The sequence below is a fragment of the Kockovaella imperatae genome (assembly GCF_002102565.1).
Source record: "Kockovaella imperatae strain NRRL Y-17943 chromosome Unknown BD324scaffold_19, whole genome shotgun sequence".
Classification (NCBI taxonomy): Eukaryota; Fungi; Basidiomycota; class Tremellomycetes; order Tremellales; family Cuniculitremaceae; genus Kockovaella; species Kockovaella imperatae.
Genome location: NW_019028959.1, coordinates 39552 through 66618, shown reverse-complemented (window position 1 = coordinate 66618; position 27067 = coordinate 39552). Strand labels below are relative to the sequence as shown.

The following is a 27067-nucleotide window of genomic DNA, read 5'->3' as shown; positions in this document are numbered from 1 at the left end:
AGGGTGAGTCGACAGTAATTCCTGCAACCTTTTGTATATTTGATAATGAACAATCTGCTAGTTGAAGATATCAGTCGATGATTGAGCATGAACAAGGTGAGTCTGTGCCTGTACCATGAAGATGGAACTGTACCGCCGGACTTTCCAGAACAAAAATCCGGCGGCTGACCCCGGATGGCAGGATCCGGGGCGAAGGTGACGGACATCTCCGCTAGGTGGTGACATCTCGCATGGCATGAGATCTTATGGACAGGTACGCTTTCAATTTGCATCTCGATTATGCAAGCCAATCTAGTCTGAACAGCTACAGGACAATGTTTAATTGAATCAGAGAGCGGAAGCACTCCGATCCACGCTCTACTCGCGTCAACACCCAACTTCAGCCCTTCCGATCCGCGCTGACAGCGCTTCTTCCTCCACCCACGTATTCCCTGAGACCTTTCGCGGAACGTCGGATTCTCTCCAACATTCTCAGCTCCTCTGCCGCTCTCTTCATCTCTGAGAAGAAGGATCGAGGGATCGTAGAGTATGAATAGGTCCGTTCACCGTATGCGCCTCCGCCATACGTCAGGAATTCATGGACCAACGACTCGGGAATCGGAGCGAGATCTTCCGCCTGGTGTAAACGTGTCAGTGAGGGTTCCGACCTCTCTCTCTCTCTCTCTTTCTCTTCCCTCCTTATCTCTTGGCGCAAAGACTCACGCCGTACATGAAGACCGTCATCATTCCCATGACTTGATGAGGTGTGATATGGCAGTGAACGAGCCAGGTGCCGCTGTTTTGAGACGCGTCAGCGGAGAGTTGCTCTTCCTCCACAGACTCACGGATCCTCCACCTTGATTCTGAACAGTCTCCACCCCGCATCGCTGTAATTACCAGTCACACTGCCGTTGTACGCCGCGCCAGGGCTTGGGTACACAACAGACGTGTCTCGGAGGTAGGGTAAACCCTTTGCTGCTGCTCGGGATGCGTTCAGGGCGGCATAGGAGAAGTTTCCGGTTCCGGAGCCCATGTCCCAGTACTTTGGGGTCAGTGGGCACGATGACATCACGACTCACCTTTCTCCCATGCGAGTGCCACGGGTGAGCTTCCGCCATACCGGACGTGGGACCAGCGTGATTCTCAATACTGTGTTTGGGGTGTCAGGGATAACACAGGCGCATACGTTAGCACCTACACGATGTCTAGGACCTCTCCGAGTTTAGCAGGATATGTGTTTGACAACGGATCATACCCGCCGTGTTGGAGAGCAATCGAGTCTATAGTCATCAGAGCCACTCCTCGCGTCAAGCGGATTAAACACTCACAGTTTGGCATCCTCTCTGTGGGGTTCTCGGAGTACAAGCCGACGAGGTACGGCACATGAGGCGTGGTGCCGTTGTACAGGTGGTTGTTGACAGACCATCTGAATCCAGATTTCTGCGAATGTGGTCCATGATGAGCAGGCGTCTATTGACGTGACAAAGACTGCTCACCCCGGCGACGAGCTGTTGACCATTGAGGACGATGACACGAGTGACCTCATCATCTGTAGGCGGATATTCCGTCGAGTTCCACTGTACAAAGTCACTGGCACCGTGTCAGGAGAATCGACCCGCGAGAGAAAGGTCAGAACGCACTCAGAGTACCATCCAAACTTTTCCTCTGGCAAATATACGGTCTCGTTGAGATTTGTCGGTGTGGCAGCAGAAGAGACTGGACCGTGATTGTCATATGGGCAATTGGACGGCGCATCATCATCGTACTGCCACAAAGCAGAACCATTGACTCGTGTAGGTCTCCACATGGTCCTTAAACGCCAGTGATAGCTGCGGAAAAGTCAGCGCCGCAAGGCCCATCGCGTAAGTTGACGCACTCGTGTTTCGGCGGATTCTGCATGGTCTCGATGATGACTGAGTACCTCTGCCCTGCTCCAAGCTCCAGATCTACAACGGGATAAGGCTCAACGTATGTGCCCTGACGAGCGTGTCAGACTACAAACGTAGCGGCACTCACGTCCACTTCGATAACCGTCATGTTGTGGCCCTCCAGAGCAAGGCCGATGTAACTAAGAACAGTGGCGCCGATCACTCGGACTCTGTACTTTTTTCCAGGCAAAACTTTCTGCAGATTGTTGCCACAAGTGACGTTGCAGGTCTGACATGGGAACCTCGTGAGTAGGAACTCAACCCATGTGTCAGGTAGACCTACCTGCCCTGCAGACAAGGCCGTCTCATTACATTCTCCAGGCGCGTGACCGTTGACCAGTAAGTTTTGAGGCTCGCCGAGCCATCCGAACACTGAAGTGTTCAGAAGTCCAGCAACGATTGTCTCGTCCGAAGCCTGATTCTGGGTCAGCGTGACCGTCCCTGGGACACTTCCAAGCCTCCTCACATGATAATCATCACTTAGCATCATGACGATGTCTTCATCATAATCAATCGGAGCCGTCTTGTTCTTTGGCTCTACAATGACTGGACCTTGAGCAGTGAGAACTTGCATGTTGACGTGTGAGTGGTACCTGAAAATTTCTTATGAGCCTTTTCTATGTCGTCATGAAGCTCAGCACAGGCTCACCAGTATGTTCCGTGGAAGCCATCCTCGAGATTGAACTCGTAGTCGTAAAAGTGTCCGGGAGGAATTGGCCACTGGCTCGTGAGAGGTGTGCCATCAGAGAACGGTGTTGTATATTGAGTGAATCCATGGAAATGGATTGTCGTATTCTGATCCGGGAGATCATTGAATACTCGTACCCAGTAATGTTGTCCTTCTTGGAATGTCAAGAGGGGTCCGGGTGCCGTGCCTTTAGATCCACAGTGGTCAGCCACTTCAGAGGTAGGTTCTGAAACTGCCATCACTCTCACGCACCATTTACCACCACACTGGATCTAGGTTGACAGTCGCTCGCAATGGTTTGATTGCTGATCCGGAGAATATAGTCTGGCTGCCATGCCAGAACAGTGTTAGCGGCTACAGCCAGAGTGAACAGGATGTGAGAGAGTCTCATGACTATCGCACAGTCGATCAGAGAAGAAGGATGTCAGGAAGAGAGAGAGAGATGATGTGCAGATTTTAACGTCGATACCACTCGATCACAGAGGAGCACCCAAAAAGGCCTCATTCCCCACTTGTCTCTCTACAATCCCCTCCCTCAACCACCCAGGCATAAGGTCAGATCCCTTCCCTACTTCCCAGCAGCGAGGACAACTCCGGCGCCGATAGCCCGGAACCCGATAGACCTTGTTTTTAATCCAAAATGACGACACTTTCGATCGAATCAAATGAGTCTCCGGGCATTCGGGCAATTTGGATCAGCTAAGGGGGATTTTTGGTGTCACGGGGCAGCTGCGGCGCTGCGTAACTCGATCCCGTAAGGGGAGAGAGAGAGAGAGAGAGAGACCTGTCACCACCCTCAAAGTTGCACTTCGGGGTCCAAGAGGCTCTCAAGGCGAGATGACCGGTAAACCGAAGAGAATGTGGATCACGCATGTTCGCCACCGCAGTCGCAGCAGCAGCAGCCAGTGCTCGGTCAACGTACCTTGGGATTAGGAGGCGCACAGAAAGCCCGAAACGAAGCCCTCACTGGCATGTGGATCTGATTTCACCGGATACATGCCGAACCATAATTCAATTCTTCTTGAGAACGATATCGGCGCTCTAGCCTAACCTCCTAGCAGTCATACACGTACTCGTATCCTGGGATCATATAGCGTCAGTGCTGTCAACTGGCTTATGGGTCACAGTCATCGAGTCGATGAAGAAGTGAAAATGTCAGAAATTATTTTTTTCCCTTGTTGTGTGTCGTCTGAGCAGATTTTCGTCTGCGTCTGAAGGAACAACTATTGCACATCCGGAAGAGGACAGGACGAAGAATGAATTTTGAATGGGGTACTCACCGGCTCTAGAGTCTAAAGTCGACGTGCTGGTCGTACTGCAGCGAGTAGCGAGAGCGAACCAAATGAGATGTGCTTTGCTGAAAGAGGATGAAATTTCAGCGGCCCTTTTTAAATGATCCCGCAAATGTGGCAGTTACTGACTGACTTCACCTTTGCGGCATAGGTTGGCCTGTGGTTGTCGAGGCAGACTCCAGGTCACAATGGGTCGGTACGAGAGGTCCGAGAGCAGTCAGCGGTCGATCGACATAGGTGAAATCTGAACAAAATGGAGCACAGACGGAATGAATCCTTCAGATGGTATATTGTAATAGTGTCGCTCATATCAAGCATTGTTCAGACCGGCGAGTGAACATGTTATGCGTCATGCAGTGAGTCGAAGGGACAGGATGGATATGCAGAAGAGCGACTTACTGTTCGATTCTCAAATCCCCTTGGTCCGTTCCCATCTTGAGTTCTGACCAGTGTATCGCGGCCGAGGAGAAACAGCTTCTTACAGCTTGGGCATGGGCGAGAGGCTATATTCTATCTGGATGTCGTGCTTGCGCGTCACGTCCTCGATATGAGAGGATATAAGACTTGACATACCCATCACTGGTGCGATGGTCACGTAGCTTGCAAGATCATGAGGCGGAATGCGTTGAGCACATCTCCACTATCTGGTTACTGACCGAGTCAGCCCACCTCGGACCCGTGCAAAGCTCGGATCCGGAGGCAACAGGGACGAGTCATGTCGATTGCTAGGCCATGCCAATCTCAACTCAAGCACTCGTATATAGCATCAGACATCGAGCATACCACTCATTAAGATTCGTACAAGAAAGATGAAAAGATACCTGGCTGGGTCACATCCCCATGCCCGCTGACGCCACCTTACACTCTACTCCTTGTCCTGCTAGCCACGGTCGACTGCCTAGCCTTCTTCATTGTCGCCTTTTGAGATTTTTGAGCCGCTGCAGTCTCGTCAGCCCCTCCGTTCTCCTTATCCTCTTCTTCCACTTCTATCCTGACGGATTTACCCTTGGCCGCTTTCTTCGGTGCGGCAGCCGTAGCAGTCTTTGATTTTGTCCCCTTTGTCGGTTTGACAGGCACATCCGTCGTCTGATCGTCTAGATCCTTTAGAGGTTGAGCGGTGCGTGATTTGGCAGATTTGGCCTTCGGTTTAGTCGGGGAAGTCAGATCGGCAACAGGTTCGGTTTCTGGCCGTGTTGGGGACGATCTGATGATCTCCACTGTCGATCGGCTGTCGGCTTGAACGGTACGTTTTGCAGCCGTGCTCTTGCCGGATTTTGAAGACGGACCGCTCGCCTTGGACTTTGCACTGGATTTCGACTTTGTCGAGCGAGTCGATTTCGCAGGTGATGGTGGGGCACCATTACCATCATCCTCAACCGCCGCTTTAGACGAAGGGCCTTGGCGACCTTTAGACGGTCCAACGGCTTTGTTCGTGCCTGTAGCCTTTGCTGCGCGCGTAGCACGGGCGGCGGGCTTCCGCCCTCTCGTCGCAGCTGCGCCTCGTGTCGGTGGAGGAGCCTCATAACTCTCATTCGCACTTTCCTCGCCTTCGAACGCATCATATCCATCTTCATCGATTTCGAGCATGGCTCCAAGTCCCTCATACTTCGGTGTAGGAGGCTCCAATGGAGTCGTAAGCATTTTCCTCACACCAGTGAAGCTCGGTGTCGCAGCCACCTTTGGGAGCTCCATCATTTGCTTCATCCCTGTGTACGTGGGCGTGGCTTGATTCGTAGCGACAACTGGTCCAAAAAGATCTCTCATTCCGATGAAGGAAGGTGTTTTGGGCGATGACAGTGGTTTCAGCATCTCTCGAAGTCCAGTGAACGACAGGCTGGGAGGGATCGAAGGGGAGGATGAGCGACTTCGAGGTGCTTCATTCACATCTTCCACATCGCCCGAGTCATTGCCGAACTCCCCAACAGCCACTACGGGACTCGCATCTTCCTTCTTCTTTGACACTGGCCTGGCGGATCGTTGAGCTAGTCCCGCTCGTGAAGCCGCTGAAGCTCTCGAAGAAGCAGTTGATCCGGGCTGAGGAGCCACCGCGGGCGTACGAGGTAGGCCGAACTGAATGGCAGAAGAGCCTGGACGAGGCTTGATAGTCGTCAAACTCAAGGTACTTGTCAACGTTGTCCGAGGAGCAGGAGTAGACATGGGTTGAGGTGATGCCAACGCCCGACGTTCAAGCTGAGAGGCTGATACCATGCCTTGTTTGCGCAAGAGTCCGAGTCGACGACGGAGGTCCCCAATGGGAGTACGGGGTGCAGTGCCATCCTCGATATACTCTTTCGAAACTTCGAGGGCAGGATGAGTATGTGCGGCGAGCTTGGTGAGAGAAATCGGTTCTCTGACGGGAGCTTTGAAGCTGGGTGGAGGAGGAGGTAGAGGACGTGGAGTCGCCATGGATTGTCGGTAGCGGCGCTGTGTGGTTTCATCGTCAGCGGAGAATGTCGGCCATGTGAGCGCCTCACCTCAGAAGCAAGCGGTTTCACCGCGACACTCTGCACTGGCGTCGACATGAGTTGCGGCGCTTGACCACCAGATACCATCCTCTGCGGTCTGCCCAAAGAGCCAGGGACCGCTCTGGGGTTTCCGGACCCGCTCACCGTGCGACGTGTCGCTGGTCCACCGATCGTCGCTAGTGGCCTGTGAGGGGTACCTAGCCCTCGTCGGGGCTGAGGGGTATAGAACTGGCTCATTGCTTGGCGCTGCCGCCACGTTAGTTGAAGTGGAATAAGTCTCATCCTACTCACAGCTGCTGGAGTTCCGGGCAAAGCGAAGTTGGAATCCGGCACGCTGTCATCAACATCTTGGTCGCAGTGATCATTTGGACTGAGCTCGGTCTCGATGATACGGTAAGAGTTCTCAACGGGCTCCTCTTCTTCCTCGAAGGATTCGTTGATTTGCTCCACTTGCTCTTCGACTTCCTCCTCGGCGTCAACGTCGTCTTCCTCTTCAGCCTCGTCGTCGTTCTCATCATCATCGTCATCATTGTCATCTTCACTTTCATCCTCTTCCACTCCATCCATCTGTACATTTTGAGAGAGTACGGGCTGATCCTCTTCAGCAGCTTCGCTGCCTTCCAAAGCCTCGTCGGACAGAGCTTTGGGATTCAATGAGAAGACTGACTGACCAGGCTGCAGAGGTCTCAGCGTCATGCGAAGACTGTTCCACTCACAATATCCAGCGAGACGTCCGCTTCGAGGCTGTCCTTGTCCGAATCAGAGTCTGAGATTGAAATGTTTGAGACTCCATCCTCGGCAATCCACTGGATCTCCTGCAACGGGACTCGTGGGGCTTCCTGCGTTTTCATCTCTTGCTCGAGAGAGACGGGCTCTCTGGCCACCACAGCCTTGGCCTCTTTGGTAGGCGAGACCTTCTTGGGGCTCAGGCCACTGCTCTTCCGTCTAGTCGCCACCAAACCCTTGTCCACTGCGCCTTGAACGCCTGGAGATCGAGTCTGCTCCCATGCTTTTCGAGCGGAGCGCACGAGGAGCGACTTTCTCAACGAAGGCGATCCCTTAGGGGTGAGTCGTACAAGCTGAGGGGTCACCTCGGGTATAGCAAGTGAAGGCGCAGATACTGATCGAGTGGGACCAGGCGGTCGGACAGGCGTTAATTGGGGATCTGGCTTGGGCGCCTGAGAGACACCAAAGGAGATGGATTTGCGAGCTTTTGGCATAGAGGGAGCTTGCAGGATTGATTTGGCTTCGGTCTGCATTGTCATGAACGGGTTGCCAGGGACATTCTGCCGATGAGCTACGAATCTGATCTCATAACGTACCTCTGCAGGCTGAGTGATGGCAGCTGGGGCTGCTTCGAGGTAGACTTTGTCTCCCTCATCCCCATCTACGACATCCACCACTTCCTCCGGTTCATCCTCTTCTGCGACCGGTGTCGTACTTTCCATCGTTGGGAAAGGTTGAGATCCTCCCTTGTTGACCGCGGCTCCGAGTGTGTTACGACGAGTCGCCTTGGCCGGGGAATGAGGTACAAATTCTCGCCCGGCGGGAACGAGGGATAAACGATGAGAAGCTCGTCTTCGAACGGGTTTGGCGGGAGAAGGGAAGGGGATGGCGGTCTTGAGGGGCGAGTCAGGAGCGACTGATTCTACCGAGTCGATGGAAGGGTACTCAAACTTGAACATCTTCTTTCGAATGATCAACGTGTCGCCATTAGACAGAGGCACCACGGATGGAGGTTTGAGCACTGTGAGGTCATCGCCATCGTGGGCGAAATGGACCCCATTGCCGCCGTGGACGTGCAGCGAGGCCTTCATTATGAGCGGCTAACCATTGAATCGGCTCACCTGACCCGTGAGCAGATCGAAAGTGATCTCCGCATGGAATTTTGAGACATCAGAAAAGTACAGACGAATCTGAGGAAGAAATCAGCAGCTGCATCAAAGCCGATCCATGTCAATCGGCTCACATCGCAGTCATAGTCACTGAGATGTGGTGTCAGCTACGTATGGACAATTTTTTCGTAGCTCACCGTCCAATAGTAACCCTCTGCGAGTCGATGGGGAATCCTTGCACGTTCAACCCTGTCTTTCTGCCCACAAGGAACAGAGTGCCCAGAGTACCTTGAGCAGGGGCGGCAGCGGCTGGCTCTTGTTGGCTGCTCTCGGCCATGGCGAATGGGTGCAGATGTGCCGCAGAGGATCTCTTCGATTGTACTCTTGACCCCCTCACGGCCAAGATGAATCAGTTGGATACTTCCAAGTGCGACGGAAAATCAATCAACTTGTTTACATGTTGATATTGCAATGAATATCAGTCGCGACTTGATATCATCAAGAATCTGCACTGCTCAAAAGCCACGTCACACAGACCCAATTGCTTCCGCTCTTCGGTAATCGGCCCCCTGTTTGCCCCGATTACCGATCTTGCAACAACCACGTTTCAGGCAGTAAGTAGCATAGACAGACATTGAACTATAGCCCTCAAGATGCCGCCACGGTCACTCTTGCACATCGTTGAGCGAGCGGACAATTATCCTTATCCACCATCGCTACCATCTATCAGCACATCAAGCCATGATCCAAGTTATAAGACCTCGCCTTCGGCTCGAAATCACATACCACTCCATCTCTCGTTCGCAGATTATCTGAACAATCTCCCGCCAGTAGGCTTGTTGAGGGACCAAGTGGTTCAGGCCATGCAGGAGGAGCATTCGTCTCAGGATGAAAATCACGAGGGCACGGAGACAGTCGCAGACGAGCCCAGTACCTCTCAATCACCTTGGCAATTCTACCATTCGACTCGACTTGTGCCCTCAACCCTTCGCTCGCTTAAGACCCCGAGCAATAATGATGATGACGACGATGACGAGCAGCCAACGTATGAGCTCTCACCTCAGTGCGTCTTCTTTGCGGACTGGGTTCTGCAAGGTGGGAGTGAGCGGTTGAGCTCAGTGATGAATAACATCGTTTCTCGCTGGCGAGATGAGGGCAAGTTCAAGTCGACCCTGGGAGGTGAGTATCATGTCATTGTGGCATCGTCCAACTCAGACTCGTAGGCTGGCGCAACGAGCAGTACGCCGTGTATGCTTCTCCCCAGTCGCATTTCTTCGCGATGCATGATGTGCCGTTATCTGGGTCATTCGCCAACAAAGCTTTCACCCTTGAGAGATCAGCCTGTGCGGTATTTGGAATGGCGACGTTCGGGGTACACATGACAGGTGAGCTTCGACATCCTTTGCATCTGCTTGATCTGACCCTTCAGCGTACGAGAGCGATGGCGAGAGCATGAGGATATGGGTTCCGAGGAGAGCAAAGACGAAAGCAACGTATGTCACCACGAGTGAGAACCTTGTTGACCCGTGAATCAGATTTCCCGGCCTGTTGGACCAGGTGGGTCTCGGCGTTATTAGATCACTCGCTATGGCCGCACACTCTCAGCTGATACCGTGTAGACCGTCGCAGGCGGTATCCCCTCCCACTTGACACCCCTGGAGTCGATGATAAAAGAGTGCGAAGAGGAAGCATCTCTTTCGGAAGACTTTGTCAAGTCTCGCTTAAAAAGCGTTGGGGTATCGACATACTTTTACGTCGCGGATAGTGGTTGGCTCCAGCCAGAGCTAGAGTATCTTTATGACCTAAAAGTCCCGCCGGTGGGTCAGGACGGGTTCTTAGGAATGAAACCTGGAGATGACGAGGTCGATTTGTTCAAGGTGAGAATCGGCACGAGGATTCGTCCGAGTAGTGTTGCTGATCTTCTCAAGCTTATGACCATTCCAGAGGTCATGACGGCATTACATGCCAAATCATTCAAACCGAATTGTGCGCTCATCCTCATTGAATTTCTCATCCGACACGGGATCGTCACGCCAGAGAACGAACCTCAGTTCTTTGAGATATGCTGGCGACTCCGCAGGCGATTAGAGGTCGCAGTACCCATGTAGTCGCTCCGTCCACCTGGCGGGTATCTATAATGCATGATATACACAAAGTCGATATGTTGACCGATCATTGAGCGGGCCGAGCTCCCCCTTCCTGCACCTTCATCTGTAGGACCTGAACCACAATTTGAGCATTCTCCTGTTTTCGCTCGATGGTCTTCTGCAGCGTCTCAAGATTGCCCTGAACGAACGTTGTTTTACCGTTGTAGTGCGCAAGAGCCTCTTTCTTGTTCTGCAGAAGGGAAAGAGAGAGAATCAGTGAGACGCTTCATCATGTCGAGTGGAATTCACCTTCTTCACGTAGTATCCCGTGCCCACATCCACGATGACGTTCTCCACATCTGCTAGTCTTCCAGGTACATACAGGGACGAAGTTAGGGGGACTAGGATCTGCTTTCCTGAGCTGCGAGTCAGATGGACGACCTTGGTCTATTTGAGACGGCTCCCGGACCCACCCTTCGAACTCGGTTTCAACTCCTCGACGTCACTCGCACAAGACTTAAACTTCGCCTGAGCAGACTTGAGCTGGGAATACGAGCTCGTCAGATGTTCTATCTCCTACACAACGGCATCAGCACTGAAGCACCAAAAGGTCCAAATTCTCGACTCTGCACATACCTGATCTAATTGCTTCTTGACCTCTTGCAATTGCTCGAGGTTCAGGTCCGCCAAGTTCACCTGCTGCTCCGCCATCTTTTGGCGAACGTCTGGTGTAACGTGCTGCTCCGGATGAAAGCAGTTGTATGATGAGAGCAGAAATTAATCTTGGCTTTCGACCGCCAAAACACGTAACAGCGACCTCCACCTTTGAATCCGGACTTCGTTTCTCCAGCGACATCCTGCCTTGGTGACCCTCAGAGGCTCAGAGTCCAATTGGCAGAGATGCATCTGGTCACGGTAGCTACGTGAGTATCTTCGCAGAAGCTTCTCGAACGCAGGCATGACGCTGACCCTGAATGCCTAGATGGTAAGCTGGCAGCTATCCTGACTCCCTATGTATCTGACTAGGCTGGAACAGTCAGCTGCATCAATGGGCACTTGATTTTAGCGTGCGCTGCGATCCAGTCTATGGAGACTTGAAGCTCATGCGACCAATTTAGGGGAACTGCGAACGGATCTTGAAGTCCATAGCTATCGCCAAGGCGAGAGGTGCGAGCCTTCGAGTCGGACCAGAATTAGAGATACCAGGTTACGGATGTCTTGACCATTTCCTTGAGGGTGAGGCTGTCAGCTTGGGAATAGGATGCCGTACTGATAACTCGCAGGTGATACCGTCTTACATTCATGGGAGGTGCTGTGTGAGCTGCTACAAAGTGAGACTACCAAGGACATCGTGTGCGATGTCGGAATGTGAGTGAATAAGACTATGTAGGATCCGACGAATCATCTCGAGTTCACACGAGCGACTTTCTTCAGGCCAATCGTCCACAAAAGCTCGACTTACAATTGCCGAGTCATCATCCACAATGGCAAGATCGTGATGATCAGACCTAAAATGTGGATGGCCAACGATGGCAACTATGTGAGTCGGCACAAAGACTGTTCCCACTCATGACACTCCACTGACGTCGAGCTCAGCGGGAGCTGAGATTCTTCACGCCTTGGTCAAAGCATCGACAAGTCGAACAGCATCCTCTGCCAGCGATGGTCAGAGCCATCACGGGCCAGGTGAGCCGCCCGGGATCCTCGGTGTTGATGCCTTTCATCAGACGACTGTACCCTTTGGAGATGCTGTGGTGGCTACCGAAGATACGGTCATCGGCGTCGAATTGTGCGAGGAGCTATTTACACCGGCCTCGTAGGTCACCTCCGGTGCCCTGCGGATAATCCGCTGATGGGCATGTACTGTCGCTGCACTAAATAGGCCGCACATTGACATGGGTCTGGATGGTGTGGAGATTTTCACGAACTCGTCAGCAAGTCATCATGAGCTGCGGAAACTGAACAAGCGTGTCGACCTGATCAAGGAAGCGACTTCAAAGGTCTGTCTGAGGCAATTCCCCGGTACAACCCCTGACACTTCCCACTAGCTCGGTGGGATCTACCTGTATGCAAATCAGCAAGGGTGCGATGGCGATCGACTGTATTACGACGGAGCAGCCATGATCGCCATGAACGGCCAGATACTCGCGCAAGGTTCCCAATTCTCCCTTTCAGACGTGGAAGTTATCTCTGCCACTATCGATCTCGAAGCTGTCCGAGCTCATCGGACGACCAGTAGTAGGAGGATGCAATCTGCTCAATCAGATCCCTATGAGCGAGTCTGGCTCGATACGAGATTGGATGGAGGAGCTGCTCTGAGGATAGGCGAAGAGGAGACGAGAGCGGGAGAGTTCAAGTATCACACGCCTGAAGAGGAGATTGCGTGAGTTGAGCAAGTCCTCACGTCTACCTCAGTCTCATCTGGCTTGCGGCAGACTCGGCCCAGCGTGTTATCTGTGGGACTATCTTCGACGGTCACGAACCCAGGGGTACTTTATCCCTTTATCAGGAGGGATAGATAGCTGTGCAACGGCCACAATCGTGTACAGCATGTGTCGTCTAGTCTCTGAAGCTGCGCTTGCTGGAGGTAAGTCGAGCTCCTGCTCGAGCATTGGGCTGACGCCCCGTGGCAGACTCTCAAGTACTAGAAGACGTCAGGAGGATCGTCGGAGAGCCCAATTCGACATACATCCCTTCAGATCCGAAAGAGTTCTGTGGTAGGATATTCCATACTTGTTATATGGGTACCGAGAACTCTAGCCCAGATACCAGGAAACGCGCAAAGGACCTCGCAGAGGCTATTGGAGCGTAGGTGTATAGCGGACTCTCGAGCAGATCGTCTGACGCGCGATTACAGGTATCATGTTGATCTGAACATGGATACAGCCGTCACTGCCGTCAAGGGCATCTTCAGTATCGTCATGGGCAAGACGCCGAGATTCAAAGTACATGGCGGATCGAATGCTGAGAATCTTGCGTTGCAAAATATCCAGGTGCGTGTGGAGTGCTTCTCGCCAATGATACGCTGACAGACTATAGGCCCGACTACGCATGGTTGTCGGATACATGTTTGCCCAGCTCCTTCCCTGGGCTAGGGGCAAGTCTGGGGGATTGCTGGTGTTGGGTAGTGCGAATGTGGATGAGAGTCTGAGAGGATACCTGACCAAGTACGAGTGAGTTGAAGAGGCCTAAAGCGCTTCGGTTCACTCCTGACTCTGGCCAATAGCTGCTCGAGTGCCGATGTCAATCCCATTGGCGGGATCAGTAAGACCGATTTGAAGCGTTTCATCTCGTACGCCGAGAAAGCTTTCGATTTGCCCATACTGCAGAGGTAAGCTTTGATCCGAGTCATCTACCTAAAGCTGGACTGAAAGGCTGTTGTCATCTCAGCTTTCTCGATGCCATTCCCTCGGCTGAACTCATCCCGATCGGTGCTGACAACGCGGTCCAATCTGACGAAGTGGAGATGGGCATGACGTACGACGAATTGTCCGTTTTTGGTCGATTACGAAAGGTCGAAAAGTGTGGACCGTATAGCATGTTTGGAAAGCTGGTCCAGGAGTGGGGAACATTCTTGTCGCCCACCCAGGTACAGTTTGCTTTCACGGAAGAGACGAGCACAGTGCTGAGACGGTCCTTTTGACTTTCAGATCGCCGAAAAGGTCAAGCACTTTTTCTTCACACACGCCATTAACAGACACAAAATGTCAGTCGGATTCGACAGAACACTCTACCATTCGCTGACAGCATCATAGGACCACCATCACTCCGGCTGTTCATATGGAGTCCTATAGTCCAGACGATAATCGGTTCGACTTGCGACCTTTCCTCTACCCTGCGCGATTCGATCATCAATTCCACCGTATAGACACCCTTGCTGCTCAATTGCCGAATCGAGCCACGCAGCCAGGCTCAGAGAAGACCAAGGTCGACTAGAGATGTACGTATGAGCGTGACTGCCTTATTATCATTTCTTTGGCATTTGAAAGTCAATGTCATGATGCTACAACATGCCGCCTAGCAGTGTTACTGTAAAGTATGATGAAGAAGAGTATTGGTCGTCCCAGTCTGCAGTCCGCTTTGCGCGAGCTCGCGGTCACTACTGGAGACCATCTCTCAGGTCTCGTATCCTGTCTGCATATGTTCCAGCCACTTCTCTCAGACCTGATAGGTTCGGGATAGTCGGAAGGGACGACAGAAGACTGGTGCCTTTGGCAGTGACCTTGATCTGAGTAGACGCGTGTGAGTCTACGCTAACCTATCACGTCAATGGGGGGGGGGACTCACCATGATGGTAGGCTCCTCAGGATCCCTGATATCTTCCTCTCTGACCTTTCTCCTCAACGTCTCCATGACGTCGCTGACTGTATTTCTGTCGAAATCCTCCCTGGCCCTCATGAGACTCTCGACGAATGGTAATTGTGGGCCATGCTTCTTGGCGAAATTCCAGTAATCCATAAACACCATCTGGGATGAGGCCTCGAGCATGCTGATGGTGAGATCAACCACCTCAAAGTTATTTTCGAGATCTTGAGGTTGTTTGAACGTCGAGAAGAAATCAAACGCGGCGGATATATCCGACTTGATCTTTTGCACGCCTGATGGCATCTTGATGGCATTGTTGGATGATCGCCTCAAAGCCGACAGGTATGCGATGAGGAATGCGTCGAGAAGATCTTCTACGAGAATGTCGAATATCGAAGGGTTTAGATGCGCTTGATAGTCTCCCATATAATCTCGCATTGTCTCGATAATCTGTTGAATCAATCCTTCGCTATACCATTTCGGCGTGATCAAAGCGCTCGTAGCGGGTCGAAGATCGTTGAAAACAAAATCAACCAACGCGGACGTACATTTCTTTGCCACATCGAGGTATCCATCGATGGCTCCGTTCAATTGTTCACTGATGACTTGCTTGTATTTCGCCGACACTAATGGTTCCAAGCGATTGATCATGGCTTCGACGTAATCGGCCGATTTGAGCTGATCATTGGCAAGAGCGACCACGTATTCGACCAATCCACCAGGCACTTCCTCTGGCTTCTTCTCCACTTGGAATCGAGCTTCATCCGCTACAATTTTCAACCACTCGGCTTGACACTTCCGCATGACATTCGCACATTCAGTGACGACTCGAGCCAGGACAGCTCCTTGGTTCGAGTCGAGAGCGAGATCGCATTGTTGATTGACCAAGGCGAAAAAGTCGACAACACCCTCCATTCCAAATTGCCCATCGTCCCCTTGCTCCGGTTCCTGCGTCCTCCACTGGAATTTTCCAGTCTCTTGAGCCATGAGATTCACGGTCCATTCGTCCAATTTAGTCACGATCAGCTTGACATAATCTTCGATAAGATCTTGGCTCTTGCCGTCGAGCAAGGGTGGTTGAAGCCATTCCTGCGGGACGTCGAGCTCTTTCATACTTCCTCTGTACTCTTTGATCCATGCGTGAAGTTCCAACAAGACCTTGGCCTCTGGTGCTGAAGCGACGACCTTGACTAGCGTGTCGTTCAATGCTTTGTGATAAGCTTTGACCAGATACTTCTCGATCTCGTAGTCTTCCGGGAAGAGAGGTACCACATCATCGTGTATACGAATGACATCCTTGTAGATGAATCCAAGTCCTTCAATGAAGCCAAGCATGTCCTCCTCGTTCGCTTCAAAATGTCGATCGAATGTCTGGCGTATCGATGCGGTCATGGCGTCAAGGAGCTTGTGTCGATAGTTCTTGATCACTCGGGCGTTGGCTTGCATGGACTTGAATTTGGACGCAGCATCGGCCGTCGCTACTTTGCGGACGAGACGCATTGCCACGGCCTGAAGGGGGTAGGATGGGAGTCACGGCAGAGGTGGCAGTCAAGACAGCGAGGTAGACGTAACAAAAGAGGTCGTCTAAGTCAGCGGTACTTCTCCTCTGCGTCATTCCGACCAACCTTTTCATCCTCCTTGCCCTCAAACTCGACAATCTTCAACAATCTCACAACGACCCCTCCATTGCCCTTCCTAGCGAGATCCACGACCCTCCCGCTGATCTCCCATAACCACTTTTCAAATTCTTGACCGACCATGTCAAGATTCTCAAACATTCCACTCAGAGTCTTCATCTCCCCCGCGTCACCTTTACGCGCTTGATGCATGGTCTCGTTCCGAAACGCTTCCAGTTGTTGGAGTTGGAAATGAATAGGTAGGAGATTGGGTGATGGCCCCACAGGACCACCGGGTTGAGACTGATCGTCGGCTAGTAGGGTCGCAATGTACTGGACTTTCTCTGCCATGGATCGTAGGTTGTTCACCATCTTGGCCGTCTGCTGAAAGTTGCGATGAACAGTGGAGACCTAGGAAAGAAGGCGTCAACTTAGGCTCTCGAATAGGATTTTGGCGTTCAGACACGCCGTAAGACCCATATTGGCCAACTCTCATTTGTGCAGTCTCGTCTACACTTACCCTCGTTATCTTGTCAAAGGCCTCGTTAGACTCCTCATCCCCCTTGAGCTTTTCCACTGCCAGCATCTCCTCCCTGATCAAGCTGACGGCCGCTCGGCTAGCTTGAAGCTTGAGCAAAGCATCACGAGTCGCTTCGAGCTGAGCTTTCACTCCAGCAGATAGCTTTGCATCAAGCGCAGCCTTCTCTTTCAAGAGCTTTTTCCGAAACGCTGCTATCTTGACCAGGTCGTCTGGCTGTCGAAGGACCTCGGCTACTGCTGCCGAGGCAGAGGAGGAGGACATGTTGGGATGGTGAAGATAGTGACAGTCGAGATCTGTTAACGAGAAAGAGGCTGATACTAGCTATCACAAGACATGATCGTAGCAGGAGCAGCCGCTGAAGACATCTGTCGGAGCTGTCTATATGAGTTAACGATGCTGAGCGTGTGCCATACCCTCCGTCGGGTCGCGACACATTACGACATAAAATTTGATTCCGCTGTTCAAGGTTGCAAAATTTCAACGAGTCTTCGACAGAAGCTACAAAATGTCAGATCAGCACTTACTTGCCATAGTCTCAAGACGTTGCTGCGGAACACGATAGCCCAAACCTGACCAGCTCACAGCATGGCAAAATCGAAGCACCCTCGCCAGTCCAAGGGCCGTGTCCTCCCATACGGCAAGCCGCAAGTCAAGGTGTCATTCGATTCAGCAGGATCGAAATCACACAAGACAAGCATAGCAGTAAAGTCTGAAGCGACGCAGGGAGACAAGCATGTTGCCAAAAGCAACGGAAAAGGGAAAGAGAAGGCGGCAGCACCAGAGATCGAGCTGCAAACTCCACAGAATGGCTCACAGGCCGCCGGACCTAGCACGTTCATCATCGTCGCTGGCTCCTACGAAAAGCTCTTGTATGGGATCGAAGGCAGCTATTCAAGCTCGACACGTGAGGCCGAGCTCAAGCCCATCTTCATATTTCCGGCGCATTTGGCCTGCGTCAAAGCGGTTGCCGCTAGTCCAGGGGGAAAATGGCTCGCGACGGGCAGTGAAGATGAGTTTGTCAAGGTTTGGGATTTGAGGCGGAGAAAAGAGGTTGGGAGTCTGTCGCAACATCAGGGTGAGTGATTCTACAGACACCGCGGGGCTTAAAACTTGGTCATTCCAGGCTCCATCACATCCCTACACTTTCCTACATCCGCGCATCTCTTGACGACTTCGACTGACTCGACCTTGTCTCTCTTTCGGACTTCGGATTGGGCCTTGCTCAAATCTTTGAAAGGTCACAGCGGTAGAGTCAATCACGTCGACGTGCATCCTACCGGTCGAGTCGCTTTGAGCGTCGGAAAGGACAAGACCTTAAAAATGTGGGATCTGATGCGTGGACGAGGCGCTTCGAGCTTGCCACTAGGCGAGGGTGAGTGATTTCGTGGGCGGCTCGACGGCACTAATTGGTCCGTCTGGCAGAGGCTGAGCTCGTCAGATTCTCTCCGCGTGGGACACACTTTGCTGTCTTGTACCCTCGGAAGATCGAGCTGTACTCCCTTACAATGAAACTACTGCATACTCTCGAGACAAAGAGCCGATTCAATACACTTCTCTTCGCCTCACTGCCCCGTGCAGCGTACTTCGAGGATCCCGATGAGGAAGAGATGGAGATGCTATTTGTGGGGAATGAGAAGGGATCCACTGAAGGGTACTGGGTGGATCTGGGCGATGTTGAGGATGATTCGGAGGAAGAGGACGAAGACGGAGACCAAGACCAAGAAGAGGGTGGAAGTGGCAGTATCAATGTCGATTTACGTCACATTGTCACCCTGACGGGTCATTCGAACCGGTGAGTTGAGATCTGCCTACACATCGATACATATGCTCAAAACTTCGATCCGCAGCATCAAAGCGATATCCTCACTCCGTTTCATGGTCCCAAATCAGCACGATGTGCCGCGGCCGACAGTCCTCCTCACTTCCGTCTCATCCGATGGCAAGATCAACCTATACGACCTTGGCAGCTACAATCTAAACAATCTGATCGAGCAGCACAAAGGTTCTGCGACGGCGGAGATATCCACCCATGATCCCGTTGCGAGTCACGACACCAAAGGGACGCGTCTGACTTGTGTCTTCCTTGCGGAGGGACGAAAGGGTGCGACCGGATTGGGAGAGAGCGAAGTCAAGCAGAACATTGGTCCTGATGAGGATGAGGATGATGATGACGATGGCGAGGAGGAGGAAGAAGAAGAGGAAGACATGTATGACCAAGCATCAGACGACGATCAGGAGGAGGAGGAGGAGGATGGTATCGAGGTTGAGCTCGAGGAGGAGGAGGACGAGGACGTATCAGAATAGCAAGCACCAGGCACCGGGTGCCACACTCGGCGTTTTCGATATCGTGTAGCTATTTGCGGCGTTTTCAGCCAATTTGATTACGGCATCTCCTCCCTGACGTTGTCTGCAGTTTGCAGAATATATAAAGAGGTTACAGCTGAAATGCCACGATCGCCACTTTTTCCCCCCCTGAACCTTTCTATTTTTTTTTTCATTATTTCATTATTATTGTTTTCAAACCTCCACCCTCACTCACCGTCGTCCGTCGTATCGGAGAGAGAAGCTGAAGGAAGCTGAAGCTCAGTGGTGTGGTGTCCAGTATCAACAAAAGCAGCGAGCAGGACGATCAACAGACAGCTCTGCATTCCTCGTACGGTTGGCGAAGAGCTTCATCCAAAGTATAGAGGTTCAAAGGCATCCCTGTCGATAGGTGAATCATCCATCCGAACACCGTCTATCTCGTCAGCCTATCCTCATTCCTTTACCCAATCGGTTACGCGATTGCACCCTACTGACGTTTTGTCTTTAGACTTCTCTACACACTCTCCCATACACAGCATGTCTGACGAGCCTCTTCCCCCTCCACCGCTCGCCGCTGCCCAGCCGCCGGTCGATTCGTATGCCCCTCCCCCTCTCGTTCCTGCTGCTCCGGATAACGGGCCTCCCCCTCTCAACATGGATGGAGTGAACTCAGCTCCGGCAGGCCCATCATATCCCGCCGAACCGCTGCTCGTTGCCCCTCCACTCGAGCCATCTCAACCCATGGACGGTGCAGCTGCTCCTCTCAAGCCATTACTGAACCCTCTTCAGACTGGAAACTCCCCGATGCCCTCAACAGAAGTTGAACCTCCTCGCAGTCCAAATCCAGCCAACGCAGCGATTGATGACAAAGGCAATAATGTCGAGCTCGACGTTCCCAGCGCTTCAGCAAGCGTCGTTGGACCGGCCGTTGTCCCACCATCGATCTCTGTGGAGAGGCCATTAGAGTCAGCAGCTACCGAGCCCGTTCTCACGTCTAGCACTCTCCTCCCAATAGCGGGTCAATCCAGCTCAGCAGCCGTGATTCCATCGCCTTCACCTGTTCCTCCTCCTATCCAATCACCTTCATCCCTCCCTCGAGATGCACCGATGCCACCGACGCCAGAACCTAGAGACGAGCCTGCTCCCGTGCTTCATTCTGGTCTCATCCCTCCTGTGGTTCCCGCCCCCACGGCCATCACCACAGAGGCATCCGAAGGGCCATTGAGATCAGCTGCACCACCGCCAGAGACATCGTTTCCCATGTCATCCGAGTCTCAAGCTGGGCCATCTCAGCATTCAGCTCCCGCCGATTCTCAGCCAAATGCTGTCGCTCCTGTGCAACCCCTTTCAGCCGTCTCGGGTGCTCCTCCCACGCCGCCTGAGGACACTCCTCCAGTCCCCAATCCAATGCAGTCTCAGACTTCAGGGGTGCCCCCCACTGCGTCAGACGCAATGGATGTTGATGTCACTGCACCTCCCTCCTCCGAACCAATCTCGGCTTCCTCATCCAATGGAGCCCTCAAACGCTCGGGAGACGATCTCGAGGGGCGAGAGGAGAAGCGGGTCAAGGAGGAAGCTCCACTTGCACCCACCGCTACTCCCGCTGCCCCTACAGATGCCCCAGCACCGGCTCTTCCTCCAGTCGATCCCAACGCTCCTCCTCCCCCTTGGCTCACTTACACGCCTCCGCCTTCAAAGCCTGCCGGACCGACCACTCCTCTCACTCCAAATCAACACAAGCATCTCCTCAACGCTATCCGCAACCTGAAGAAGAACGCTTCTGCAATCAACTTCCTCGAACCCGTCGACGTGGTCCGATTCGGAATTCCGCATTATGCTCAAATCATCGACAGACCCATGGACCTCGGCACAGTCGAGACCAAGCTCATTGTCAGCGATCCTCGAGGACCACCGAAGGACAAGAGCAAAATGAGCAAATGGGACGAGAGCAAAGGCCGTTATGGCAATGTCAGTGACGTCGTTCAGGATGTGAGGCAGATCTGGGAGAATACGAGAAAATTCAACGGACCGACGCATGTTGTGTCGGAGGCTGCCTCAAAGCTCGAGACGACGTTCGAAAAGTCTCTGAATAACATTCCGCCAGAGGTAAGTGGGATCCCCTGGGTAGTCGGGCATTCGTGCTTATCTGCCCTCACCAGCCTTCCGCGGCGCCCGCACCAGCGCCCCCGCCTGCTCCTGCCCCTCAACCTGCTGATGCTGGACCCTCGTCACACACCCGTCGTCCATCCGTTTCCCAAGTCCCGACTATCAGACGTTCTTCAGTCGGACCCGACAGGCCAAAGCGGGAGATTCACGCGCCGCCATCCAAAGAGTTGCCATATGCCGATGCCAAGCCACGTCGAAGAAACGACTCGCAGCTTCGCTGGGCAGAAAGAGAACTTGCCAAGATTGAGAAGGCCGCGAAGAACTACAACATAGTCTCTCCATTCCTGTACGAGGTGGAAAAGATTGTGGAAGCTTTCCCTCAATACTCTCAGGTTGTCAAGCAACCCATCGATCTCAATCACATCAAGCAGCGCCTCAGCGATGGAACCTATGACGAAGTACACCAGGTCGATGCCGACATGCGTCTCATGTTCAAGAATGCTCTTGCGTTCAACCCGCCTGGTGACCCAGTCAACGATGCAGCTCAGGGATTCAAGCAGATTTGGGATGAGAAATGGAAACAGCTACCTGCGAAAGTAGAGATGAGAGATGAAAGCGAGGACCCGCTTGCTGGTGATGAAGAGACCGCTTCGGATGCGGAAGACAGTGAATTCATTTGAGATTTGGTGTAGAGGTCATACTGATGAAACTTCAGCTGCTCGCCTTGCGAAGCTCGAAAGCCAAATTGGCAAACTACAGGCCGAAATCACCGACATCAAGGCTCGACAGGCCGCCCGAAAGGCTTCCAAACCGAAAAAGAAGACCAAGCCATCCGGCGGGCGGAAATCCTTCTCGAAGAGCTCACCAGGTGCAAATGGGCACGGCGGCCCGAAAAAGTCGAAGAAGAACCGGGATATGGTGTTTAAGGACGAAGAGGAGCCTGATTCCGAGGAGGAAGCGAAGAATCTCACTATGAGCCAAAAGCAAGAGTTGGCGGAGAAGATCAATCAGGTGGATGAGTCGGTGTTGACAAAGGCGGTCGACATCATCAAGGAGACCATGCAGCTGTCATCTGTGAGATGACTCCGTGCTCTGGGATGCAAAGCTGACACAAACGTTCAGGAGCAAGAAATAGAATTGGACATTGAGCTTCTACCCCCTCGTACAATCTATCGACTGTACAATCTCGTCTGCCGAGGCGGTCGCAAAGCGGCCCGTGCCAAACCTGGACAAGGGAAACGAAGCTCTACTGGCAAGAAGGCTGGCGGCGCTAGGAAGACAGTCAATGAGCAAGCGGAAGAAGAACGGATCCGGCGGATGGAAGCTCAACTTCAGAGCTTTGATGCTGGTCGTGGAGGGACGGGCTGGGACGGTGGGGATGAAAGCGAGAGCAGTGAAGATGAGAGTAGTGATGAGGATTGATAAAAAAAATGGCTTTTCATTCGAAAGCTGTAACAGAGACACAGCACAGTTCTTTCGTAGATGGTGTAGAGCATGATCAAGGCATTGTAGGAAAACGGAGAGACAGACAGAGAGACACCAGAATGAACAACATGCAACAAGTCAAAACAAGTGTCCTCAGGCACAGTGTCTCGGATCAGAACCTCAGCGAGGTCGTCGGTGATCATTTTGTTGTTTCACCATACCACGAGCTGAATAAAAGTCGGTGTCCTGGCTTCCTCTGTCCGTCGTACTGTGATCTCAAAGATCGCTTTCCAGGAAAGATGGGGCAGTATTTGCGGGTCGAAGCTGACGTACGACATGTCAGACACGACTATAGGTTCCCTGGTCCGAAGCCGGATAGAAAGACCGAGGATCGCATCACTGTTCAAAATCTTACGCATCCTTCCCCTTTGTCTTAGGTGAAATTCGCTCAGTGTCCACCGATGAACAGCATATCAGGTCGCAGCTTGCCGCAAGGTGCAATCAGAACCTGCCAAGTCAGTCCTATCCCAACCCACAAATAGACAAGCAAGGAATTCTGATACCCATGACGACCCACCAGAACTCAAAGCTTGCCAAAACAAAATGCTGATTCGTAAGACCCTCAATGGCCATGATCCCGGAGACTCCGTCACTACACGCTGCCCTCCACCTCTGCCAGACCTCTGTTTACATCTCAGCAGTCTCGTTCCTGAGACCCTACTCCTTTCCGCACCTTTTAGCCCCAGTACGTCCACTAATAATTCTTTCCGCACCTCTCTAATGGACCGATTCGACCGTACTTGCTTCCGCTCGTCTATGGGTCTACTGGCATGCTCTTGTTGACTGGGAGAGAGACAACGGTACTCAGGATACTGATCTACAGGGCGAAGCATGCGCTTGAGCTAGTACACTATTCCTGGATGGGTCCACAGAGTATGATGACCTTCTTTGAACTGATTGAACCCTTTCTCTTCCCGCTCTTTAGCCTTTCGTCAAGTCAAAGTACCCCCTTGGATCCCTGTAAAAGAAAAGGCACAAAGCATCTCGGAGGGTTCAAAGCCGTACAGATACCATAGAAGATCGTCCAAGACCAAGACTATCGCTCAAGAGCATAAACACCTCCCGTCCGACATCGGCAACCAAACAAGTGTCCGCAGAAGAACAATACTTAAACATGACGATGTCTTTCAGCTCTGGAGGCTTTTCTCCTTCCCCGTCCGGTCCTCCTCTCTCGTGTCTACGTTCTTTCCCGTTTCCGTCCCGCACCCCCGGTATCGGTGTGTTTGTGGTCTATCTGAAAGACTGTCCTCTCCCCAGTCGGAGTAGTGTATCCTTTCTACGCCTCTCTCTCTCTCTCGCTCTCTCTCTCTCTCTGCGTCTCACCGACTTGTCCGCCCGACTACTCGATTCCGTACCGCAAGTCATACCCTCTAGCCTGCTGCTCTACGCCTTCATCTAAAGCTTCTTGATACGAAATACACCGTCCTCATCCTTGTGTCATTATCACAGAGAATCAACACGCTGAGCAGTCTTACGCCGGCTCCGTCTCAACGCAAAGGAAGCATATAGTTGATCCCCGCTCGAACTCAACCCAAACTTTAGTTTTCGGTCTTGTCAAGTAAGTGTCAACAAGGTAATCGTTCAAGCCTATCGCTGATCTCTGCTAAAAGACCAACGTCTTTGTGACTCGCAGGTCTATCACATTCTTTCCCCCCCTTCTCGCTCTCCCCTTCCCTTTTGCTCGACCTCGAGCGACATCTCCTCCTCTTGACTGGAGACCCTCGTCACCCGTCGAGCTCTCTCCGCCTTCAGATCCAACTTATTCGTCGCTCTTTAAGACAAACCCTAATATCAGTCCTCTCTACCTGCCACACTTCTCAATCTCCTCATCCTCATCCATCATGCTTGCTGCCGCTGTTCTTCTCTTGGCTCCATTTGGGCTCGTCGGGGCCGCACCCGTACACCGGTTCCAACCTCGTGATACCAACATGCAGAACTTTGCCTCTGCCATGTTGGAGATAGCGACGAAGAATCAACTCTGGGGAGTCCAGCAACTCGGACCGTCTTTTGCAGTAGGAAGCAATGTTGATCCGACTGTGAGTATCATACGGTGTCAGTTACGCTGACAATGATCATCCAGACATGCCACGATCGAACTCGAACTTTGTATGCCGACCTGTTCCAAGTATGCAATGCCTCCTACTCTTGTGAGCTTGATCCGCATATGATCAGCGCTGATAGGTGCAGCCATGGAAGCCCAATGTAAGGGTGTCAGTGCGTATGCTACTGCCGCTGTCTTTGGCTATGACAGAGGCATGAGTGGAGCAGATGTCTTTGCTGCTCTTGGTGGTGAGCATCCTGGGGAACCACTCGACATCGCTGAATCTCCCTTCAGCGCAACGAGTCAACAACATGAACACTGTGATTCAGGACTTCTGCGGATCCAATGGATTTGGATACGGCCTTGGCTGCTCTTACCTTGGCAATGGCGTGAGTAGCACCCTCTCACCCACAGGATGCGATATCTGACATCCCTACTCAGTTCCACACCTTTGCCGCTCAATACACCTCGGTCAACGCTGGTCCTTTTACCGACCAATTCTCTCAAGTGGCCATTCTTGACCTCGTTGACGGCGCCACGACCGGCATGGCACGCCGAGATCTTTTGAACGAAAACTTGCTTGAGCTCGTCTCCTTTGCGCCTGGGTCCCAAGGTGCAATCAAGGCTGGTGAGGCTGGCGAATCCCGCATCGCCCACATCACCCCAGGTGGAATCGGAACCGGTGACGCAGTCGGCCCCGCCCATATCAGCAACATGTTGGGTCTTGAGAAGCGAGTCGGAGCAGGTCTAGGGCTAGACGCCAATGTCAATGTCGACCTCGATCTCGATGCTGAACTCGGCACTCGATCTCACATCGGTCTTGGAGCCAACGCAGCCGCCAATGTCAGACTCGGTCTCGATGCCGGTTTGAATCTTGGCGTCGAGAAAAGAGCCAAGACCAACGTTGACGTCTCCGTCGGCGGCGAAGGAAGCACTGTTGTTGGAAATTACGTACACACCAACGGGAATGATGGACAAGGCGCCAACATAGTCTGGGGCAGACCTGGATTCATGCCATCCACAATCTACAACCGAAGAGATGCGGAAACATCGAAAAGGTTCCCATCATCAACTTCTGAATCAGAAAAGCGAACAACATTTACAGTCCACAACTTCACCATTTCATATAATGATGATGGATCAGGCGACGATACATTCTCTGTCACTTCGCCGGATCTCAACCTGACGACCGAGGCGGCACCTGGAGGCGCTTCATACAGTATCTCTCTGCCCAATTCGACACTCCAGCGAGGATCTCAAGCAGGTCAGGACGCTGTGAACTCGCTTGGTTTCAAGCGAAACGAAGCTCCTCTCCCTGTTGAACGTGATGACATCACCAACGAGCTCGGATCTATCTCTGGCGTCGCAGCAGGAGGAATGGCTGGTTACCAGCTCGGAGACATGCAAGAGATCATTGGAGATGGATCGAGCTCGTTTGGAGCATCTGCGGCCACCGATGCTACTCTCAAAGCACTCCAGAGTCGAACGGAGAATGCTGTCGAGGAACGACAGGGAAATCTCTTGGAAGCGCTTCCCGTTGGAGATCTCCTTGGCGGACTGTTGAGACGCGACGACTTGGATGCACGGCAAGGGAATTTGCTCGAGGCTTTACCCGTTGGCGATCTTCTCGGGGGACTCTTGAAGAAGGACGAGAGCAGTGCGCTGAAGAGACAGGTCTATTCGCCGATGTCTTCTGGTGATCTGAAGAAGCGACACTCTAGGAGCAGAGTCAGAAGACAGGCAGCTGGCATTTAGGCGGAGATAGGAGGATAATGGACGCGCCGAGAGCTTGTCTCCGGCGACGAGAGAGCGTTCCAAGAGGAGAGTTAGACTTTGGACAGAGTCCCTTGGTCTTCAGGCAGATGCCATGGGAAGGGACCCTAGATCGATCGATTCGACAAGACACAGAAACACGACAGCGAGATACAGAGACAAGACTGACTGGTATATTCTCCCCCTTTTCCCCTTGTCCTTAAACCCCCCTTGATTGATTCAAATCTCATTTACGGCCTATCCCCGGCGGTGACGCGGATACGTACATCACGACCCACTCTTTCTTCCATCGTCTGAATGTATAGTAATGATGATCGATTATTTCCAATGTGGACTCCAGCTGGGTGCATACGCTTGCATCGGTTTCATTCCTGACGGCTGTCTCGCTCACCTCAAAACAGCGACAGGAATGGGAAAAAGGGATACGAACAGACGCGTGAGTGAGTAGTCATCCCGAGACGCGACAGTCTGGGATTTGTGGCACCCGCATGTACCGGGTCACATGAACCATGGACATACATCATGTTTTGCTCGTTCTGCTGCAGCTGAAGTCTCATCTCAATCACTAGATGTCAGCTGAATCTTGCATGCCAAGCATTCATCTGGAAGCGCGTCTGATGGT

General features: G+C 52.5%; 10 protein-coding genes across 10 annotated transcripts; 6 read left to right on the top strand and 4 right to left on the bottom strand.

The window, feature by feature from the left end:
- Positions 1–258: 258 nt before the first annotated feature.
- BD324DRAFT_639349 (multi-copper oxidase laccase-like protein) lies at positions 259–3291 on the bottom strand. The gene is made up of 14 exons (XM_022017225.1): positions 2848–3291; positions 2557–2782; positions 2374–2500; positions 2191–2322; positions 1996–2136; positions 1856–1956; positions 1620–1808; positions 1476–1569; positions 1308–1419; positions 1178–1259; positions 1059–1128; positions 825–1021; positions 703–775; positions 259–616 (listed from the first exon to the last, which is right to left on the bottom strand). Exons 1-14 carry the CDS (start codon positions 2984–2986, stop codon positions 380–382), a joined length of 1920 nt encoding a protein of 639 aa, XP_021867890.1. The 5' UTR covers positions 2987–3291; the 3' UTR covers positions 259–379.
- Positions 3292–3570: 279 nt separating this feature from the next.
- Positions 3571–4555, top strand: BD324DRAFT_639348 (hypothetical protein). Its single transcript, XM_022017224.1, has 3 exons — positions 3571–3952; positions 4021–4094; positions 4287–4555. Exons 1-3 carry the CDS (start codon positions 3943–3945, stop codon positions 4446–4448), a joined length of 246 nt encoding a protein of 81 aa, XP_021867889.1. The 5' UTR covers positions 3571–3942; the 3' UTR covers positions 4449–4555.
- Positions 4556–4628: 73 nt separating this feature from the next.
- BD324DRAFT_639344 (hypothetical protein) lies at positions 4629–8637 on the bottom strand. The gene is made up of 7 exons (XM_022017223.1): positions 8385–8637; positions 8322–8337; positions 8200–8268; positions 7675–8163; positions 7069–7638; positions 6112–7027; positions 4629–6052 (listed from the first exon to the last, which is right to left on the bottom strand). The coding sequence occupies exons 1-7, from the start codon at positions 8522–8524 to the stop codon at positions 4746–4748; spliced, it is 3507 nt and encodes a 1168-aa protein (XP_021867888.1). The 5' UTR covers positions 8525–8637; the 3' UTR covers positions 4629–4745.
- Positions 8638–8791: 154 nt separating this feature from the next.
- BD324DRAFT_639342 (NUDIX hydrolase domain-like protein) lies at positions 8792–10341 on the top strand. The gene is made up of 6 exons (XM_022017222.1): positions 8792–9366; positions 9411–9572; positions 9617–9680; positions 9723–9744; positions 9807–10064; positions 10116–10341. The coding sequence occupies exons 1-6, from the start codon at positions 8841–8843 to the stop codon at positions 10293–10295; spliced, it is 1212 nt and encodes a 403-aa protein (XP_021867887.1). The 5' UTR covers positions 8792–8840; the 3' UTR covers positions 10296–10341.
- BD324DRAFT_605983 (Prefoldin) lies at positions 10342–11048 on the bottom strand. Its single transcript, XM_022014006.1, has 4 exons — positions 10911–11048; positions 10748–10850; positions 10584–10690; positions 10342–10524 (listed from the first exon to the last, which is right to left on the bottom strand). The coding sequence occupies exons 1-4, from the start codon at positions 10983–10985 to the stop codon at positions 10360–10362; spliced, it is 450 nt and encodes a 149-aa protein (XP_021867886.1). The 5' UTR covers positions 10986–11048; the 3' UTR covers positions 10342–10359.
- On the top strand, positions 11049–14266 carry BD324DRAFT_639339 (hypothetical protein). The gene is made up of 17 exons (XM_022017221.1): positions 11049–11197; positions 11311–11341; positions 11393–11510; positions 11558–11642; positions 11709–11814; positions 11871–11960; positions 12002–12090; positions 12157–12274; positions 12323–12657; positions 12710–12861; positions 12908–13082; positions 13132–13267; positions 13314–13447; positions 13501–13605; positions 13665–13863; positions 13925–13980; positions 14030–14266. The coding sequence occupies exons 1-17, from the start codon at positions 11175–11177 to the stop codon at positions 14208–14210; spliced, it is 2133 nt and encodes a 710-aa protein (XP_021867885.1). The 5' UTR covers positions 11049–11174; the 3' UTR covers positions 14211–14266.
- BD324DRAFT_639334 (vesicle fusion-related protein) lies at positions 14267–17133 on the bottom strand. Its single transcript, XM_022017220.1, has 4 exons — positions 16716–17133; positions 16205–16606; positions 14562–16088; positions 14267–14502 (listed from the first exon to the last, which is right to left on the bottom strand). The coding sequence occupies exons 1-4, from the start codon at positions 16995–16997 to the stop codon at positions 14374–14376; spliced, it is 2340 nt and encodes a 779-aa protein (XP_021867884.1). The 5' UTR covers positions 16998–17133; the 3' UTR covers positions 14267–14373.
- A 106-nt stretch (positions 17134–17239) lies between these two features.
- On the top strand, positions 17240–19208 carry BD324DRAFT_639331 (WD40-repeat-containing domain protein). Its single transcript, XM_022017219.1, has 4 exons — positions 17240–17811; positions 17860–18108; positions 18159–18528; positions 18584–19208. Exons 1-4 carry the CDS (start codon positions 17322–17324, stop codon positions 19038–19040), a joined length of 1566 nt encoding a protein of 521 aa, XP_021867883.1. The 5' UTR covers positions 17240–17321; the 3' UTR covers positions 19041–19208.
- Positions 19194–22722, top strand: BD324DRAFT_639326 (hypothetical protein). Its single transcript, XM_022017218.1, has 5 exons — positions 19194–19449; positions 19549–21146; positions 21200–21812; positions 21862–22220; positions 22269–22722. The coding sequence occupies exons 2-5, from the start codon at positions 19578–19580 to the stop codon at positions 22566–22568; spliced, it is 2841 nt and encodes a 946-aa protein (XP_021867882.1). The 5' UTR covers positions 19194–19449; positions 19549–19577; the 3' UTR covers positions 22569–22722.
- Positions 22723–24644: 1922 nt separating this feature from the next.
- BD324DRAFT_639307 (hypothetical protein) lies at positions 24645–26960 on the top strand. The gene is made up of 6 exons (XM_022017217.1): positions 24645–24778; positions 24819–24920; positions 24967–25061; positions 25114–26389; positions 26615–26798; positions 26837–26960. The coding sequence occupies exons 1-5, from the start codon at positions 24700–24702 to the stop codon at positions 26740–26742; spliced, it is 1680 nt and encodes a 559-aa protein (XP_021867881.1). The 5' UTR covers positions 24645–24699; the 3' UTR covers positions 26743–26798; positions 26837–26960.
- Positions 26961–27067: the final 107 nt, after the last annotated feature.

What these genes read in the sequence shown, in the direction of transcription:
- BD324DRAFT_639349 (XM_022017225.1), bottom strand. Translation starts at nt 2,986, where the DNA reads ATGAGACTCTCTCACATCCTGTTCACTCTGGCTGTAGCCGCTAACACT. An exon ending in GTCAACAGCTCGTCGCCGGG is followed by an intron (nt 1,420 to 1,475) that starts GTGAGCAGTCTT and finishes CCACATTCGCAG; the next exon opens with AAATCTGGATTCAGATGGTC. An exon ending in AGAATCAAGGTGGAGGATCC is followed by an intron (nt 776 to 824) that starts GTGAGTCTGTGG and finishes GTCTCAAAACAG; the next exon opens with CGGCACCTGGCTCGTTCACT.
- BD324DRAFT_639348 (XM_022017224.1), top strand. An exon ending in AATGGGTCGGTACGAGAGGT is followed by an intron (nt 4,095 to 4,286) that starts CCGAGAGCAGTC and finishes AGAGCGACTTAC; the next exon opens with TGTTCGATTCTCAAATCCCC.
- BD324DRAFT_639344 (XM_022017223.1), bottom strand. Translation starts at nt 8,524, where the DNA reads ATGGCCGAGAGCAGCCAACAAGAGCCAGCCGCTGCCGCCCCTGCTCAA. An exon ending in TCGATCTGCTCACGGGTCAG is followed by an intron (nt 8,164 to 8,199) that starts GTGAGCCGATTC and finishes CTCATAATGAAG; the next exon opens with GCCTCGCTGCACGTCCACGG. An exon ending in CCATCACTCAGCCTGCAGAG is followed by an intron (nt 7,639 to 7,674) that starts GTACGTTATGAG and finishes GCTCATCGGCAG; the next exon opens with AATGTCCCTGGCAACCCGTT.
- BD324DRAFT_639342 (XM_022017222.1), top strand. Translation starts at nt 8,841, where the DNA reads ATGCCGCCACGGTCACTCTTGCACATCGTTGAGCGAGCGGACAATTAT. An exon ending in TTCCCGGCCTGTTGGACCAG is followed by an intron (nt 9,745 to 9,806) that starts GTGGGTCTCGGC and finishes GATACCGTGTAG; the next exon opens with ACCGTCGCAGGCGGTATCCC. An exon ending in ACGAGGTCGATTTGTTCAAG is followed by an intron (nt 10,065 to 10,115) that starts GTGAGAATCGGC and finishes GATCTTCTCAAG; the next exon opens with CTTATGACCATTCCAGAGGT.
- BD324DRAFT_605983 (XM_022014006.1), bottom strand. Translation starts at nt 10,985, where the DNA reads ATGGCGGAGCAGCAGGTGAACTTGGCGGACCTGAACCTCGAGCAATTG. An exon ending in TCAAGAAGCAATTAGATCAG is followed by an intron (nt 10,851 to 10,910) that starts GTATGTGCAGAG and finishes GCCGTTGTGTAG; the next exon opens with GAGATAGAACATCTGACGAG. An exon ending in CGGGATACTACGTGAAGAAG is followed by an intron (nt 10,525 to 10,583) that starts GTGAATTCCACT and finishes TCCCTTCTGCAG; the next exon opens with AACAAGAAAGAGGCTCTTGC.
- BD324DRAFT_639339 (XM_022017221.1), top strand. Translation starts at nt 11,175, where the DNA reads ATGCATCTGGTCACGGTAGCTAC. An exon ending in GGATACCTGACCAAGTACGA is followed by an intron (nt 13,448 to 13,500) that starts GTGAGTTGAAGA and finishes TCTGGCCAATAG; the next exon opens with CTGCTCGAGTGCCGATGTCA. An exon ending in CATTCTTGTCGCCCACCCAG is followed by an intron (nt 13,864 to 13,924) that starts GTACAGTTTGCT and finishes TTTGACTTTCAG; the next exon opens with ATCGCCGAAAAGGTCAAGCA.
- BD324DRAFT_639334 (XM_022017220.1), bottom strand. Translation starts at nt 16,997, where the DNA reads ATGTCCTCCTCCTCTGCCTCGGCAGCAGTAGCCGAGGTCCTTCGACAG. An exon ending in CCTTTGACAAGATAACGAGG is followed by an intron (nt 16,607 to 16,715) that starts GTAAGTGTAGAC and finishes CTTCTTTCCTAG; the next exon opens with GTCTCCACTGTTCATCGCAA. An exon ending in AGGGCAAGGAGGATGAAAAG is followed by an intron (nt 16,089 to 16,204) that starts GTTGGTCGGAAT and finishes TACCCCCTTCAG; the next exon opens with GCCGTGGCAATGCGTCTCGT.
- BD324DRAFT_639331 (XM_022017219.1), top strand. Translation starts at nt 17,322, where the DNA reads ATGGCAAAATCGAAGCACCCTCGCCAGTCCAAGGGCCGTGTCCTCCCA. An exon ending in GAGTCTGTCGCAACATCAGG is followed by an intron (nt 17,812 to 17,859) that starts GTGAGTGATTCT and finishes TGGTCATTCCAG; the next exon opens with GCTCCATCACATCCCTACAC. An exon ending in GAGCTTGCCACTAGGCGAGG is followed by an intron (nt 18,109 to 18,158) that starts GTGAGTGATTTC and finishes TCCGTCTGGCAG; the next exon opens with AGGCTGAGCTCGTCAGATTC.
- BD324DRAFT_639326 (XM_022017218.1), top strand. Translation starts at nt 19,578, where the DNA reads ATGTCTGACGAGCCTCTTCCCCCTCCACCGCTCGCCGCTGCCCAGCCG. An exon ending in CGCTTCGGATGCGGAAGACA is followed by an intron (nt 21,813 to 21,861) that starts GTGAATTCATTT and finishes ATGAAACTTCAG; the next exon opens with CTGCTCGCCTTGCGAAGCTC. An exon ending in AGACCATGCAGCTGTCATCT is followed by an intron (nt 22,221 to 22,268) that starts GTGAGATGACTC and finishes ACAAACGTTCAG; the next exon opens with GAGCAAGAAATAGAATTGGA.
- BD324DRAFT_639307 (XM_022017217.1), top strand. Translation starts at nt 24,700, where the DNA reads ATGATCATCCAGACATGCCACGATCGAACTCGAACTTTGTATGCCGAC. An exon ending in ATGCAATGCCTCCTACTCTT is followed by an intron (nt 24,779 to 24,818) that starts GTGAGCTTGATC and finishes TGATAGGTGCAG; the next exon opens with CCATGGAAGCCCAATGTAAG. An exon ending in GCTCTTACCTTGGCAATGGC is followed by an intron (nt 25,062 to 25,113) that starts GTGAGTAGCACC and finishes ATCCCTACTCAG; the next exon opens with TTCCACACCTTTGCCGCTCA.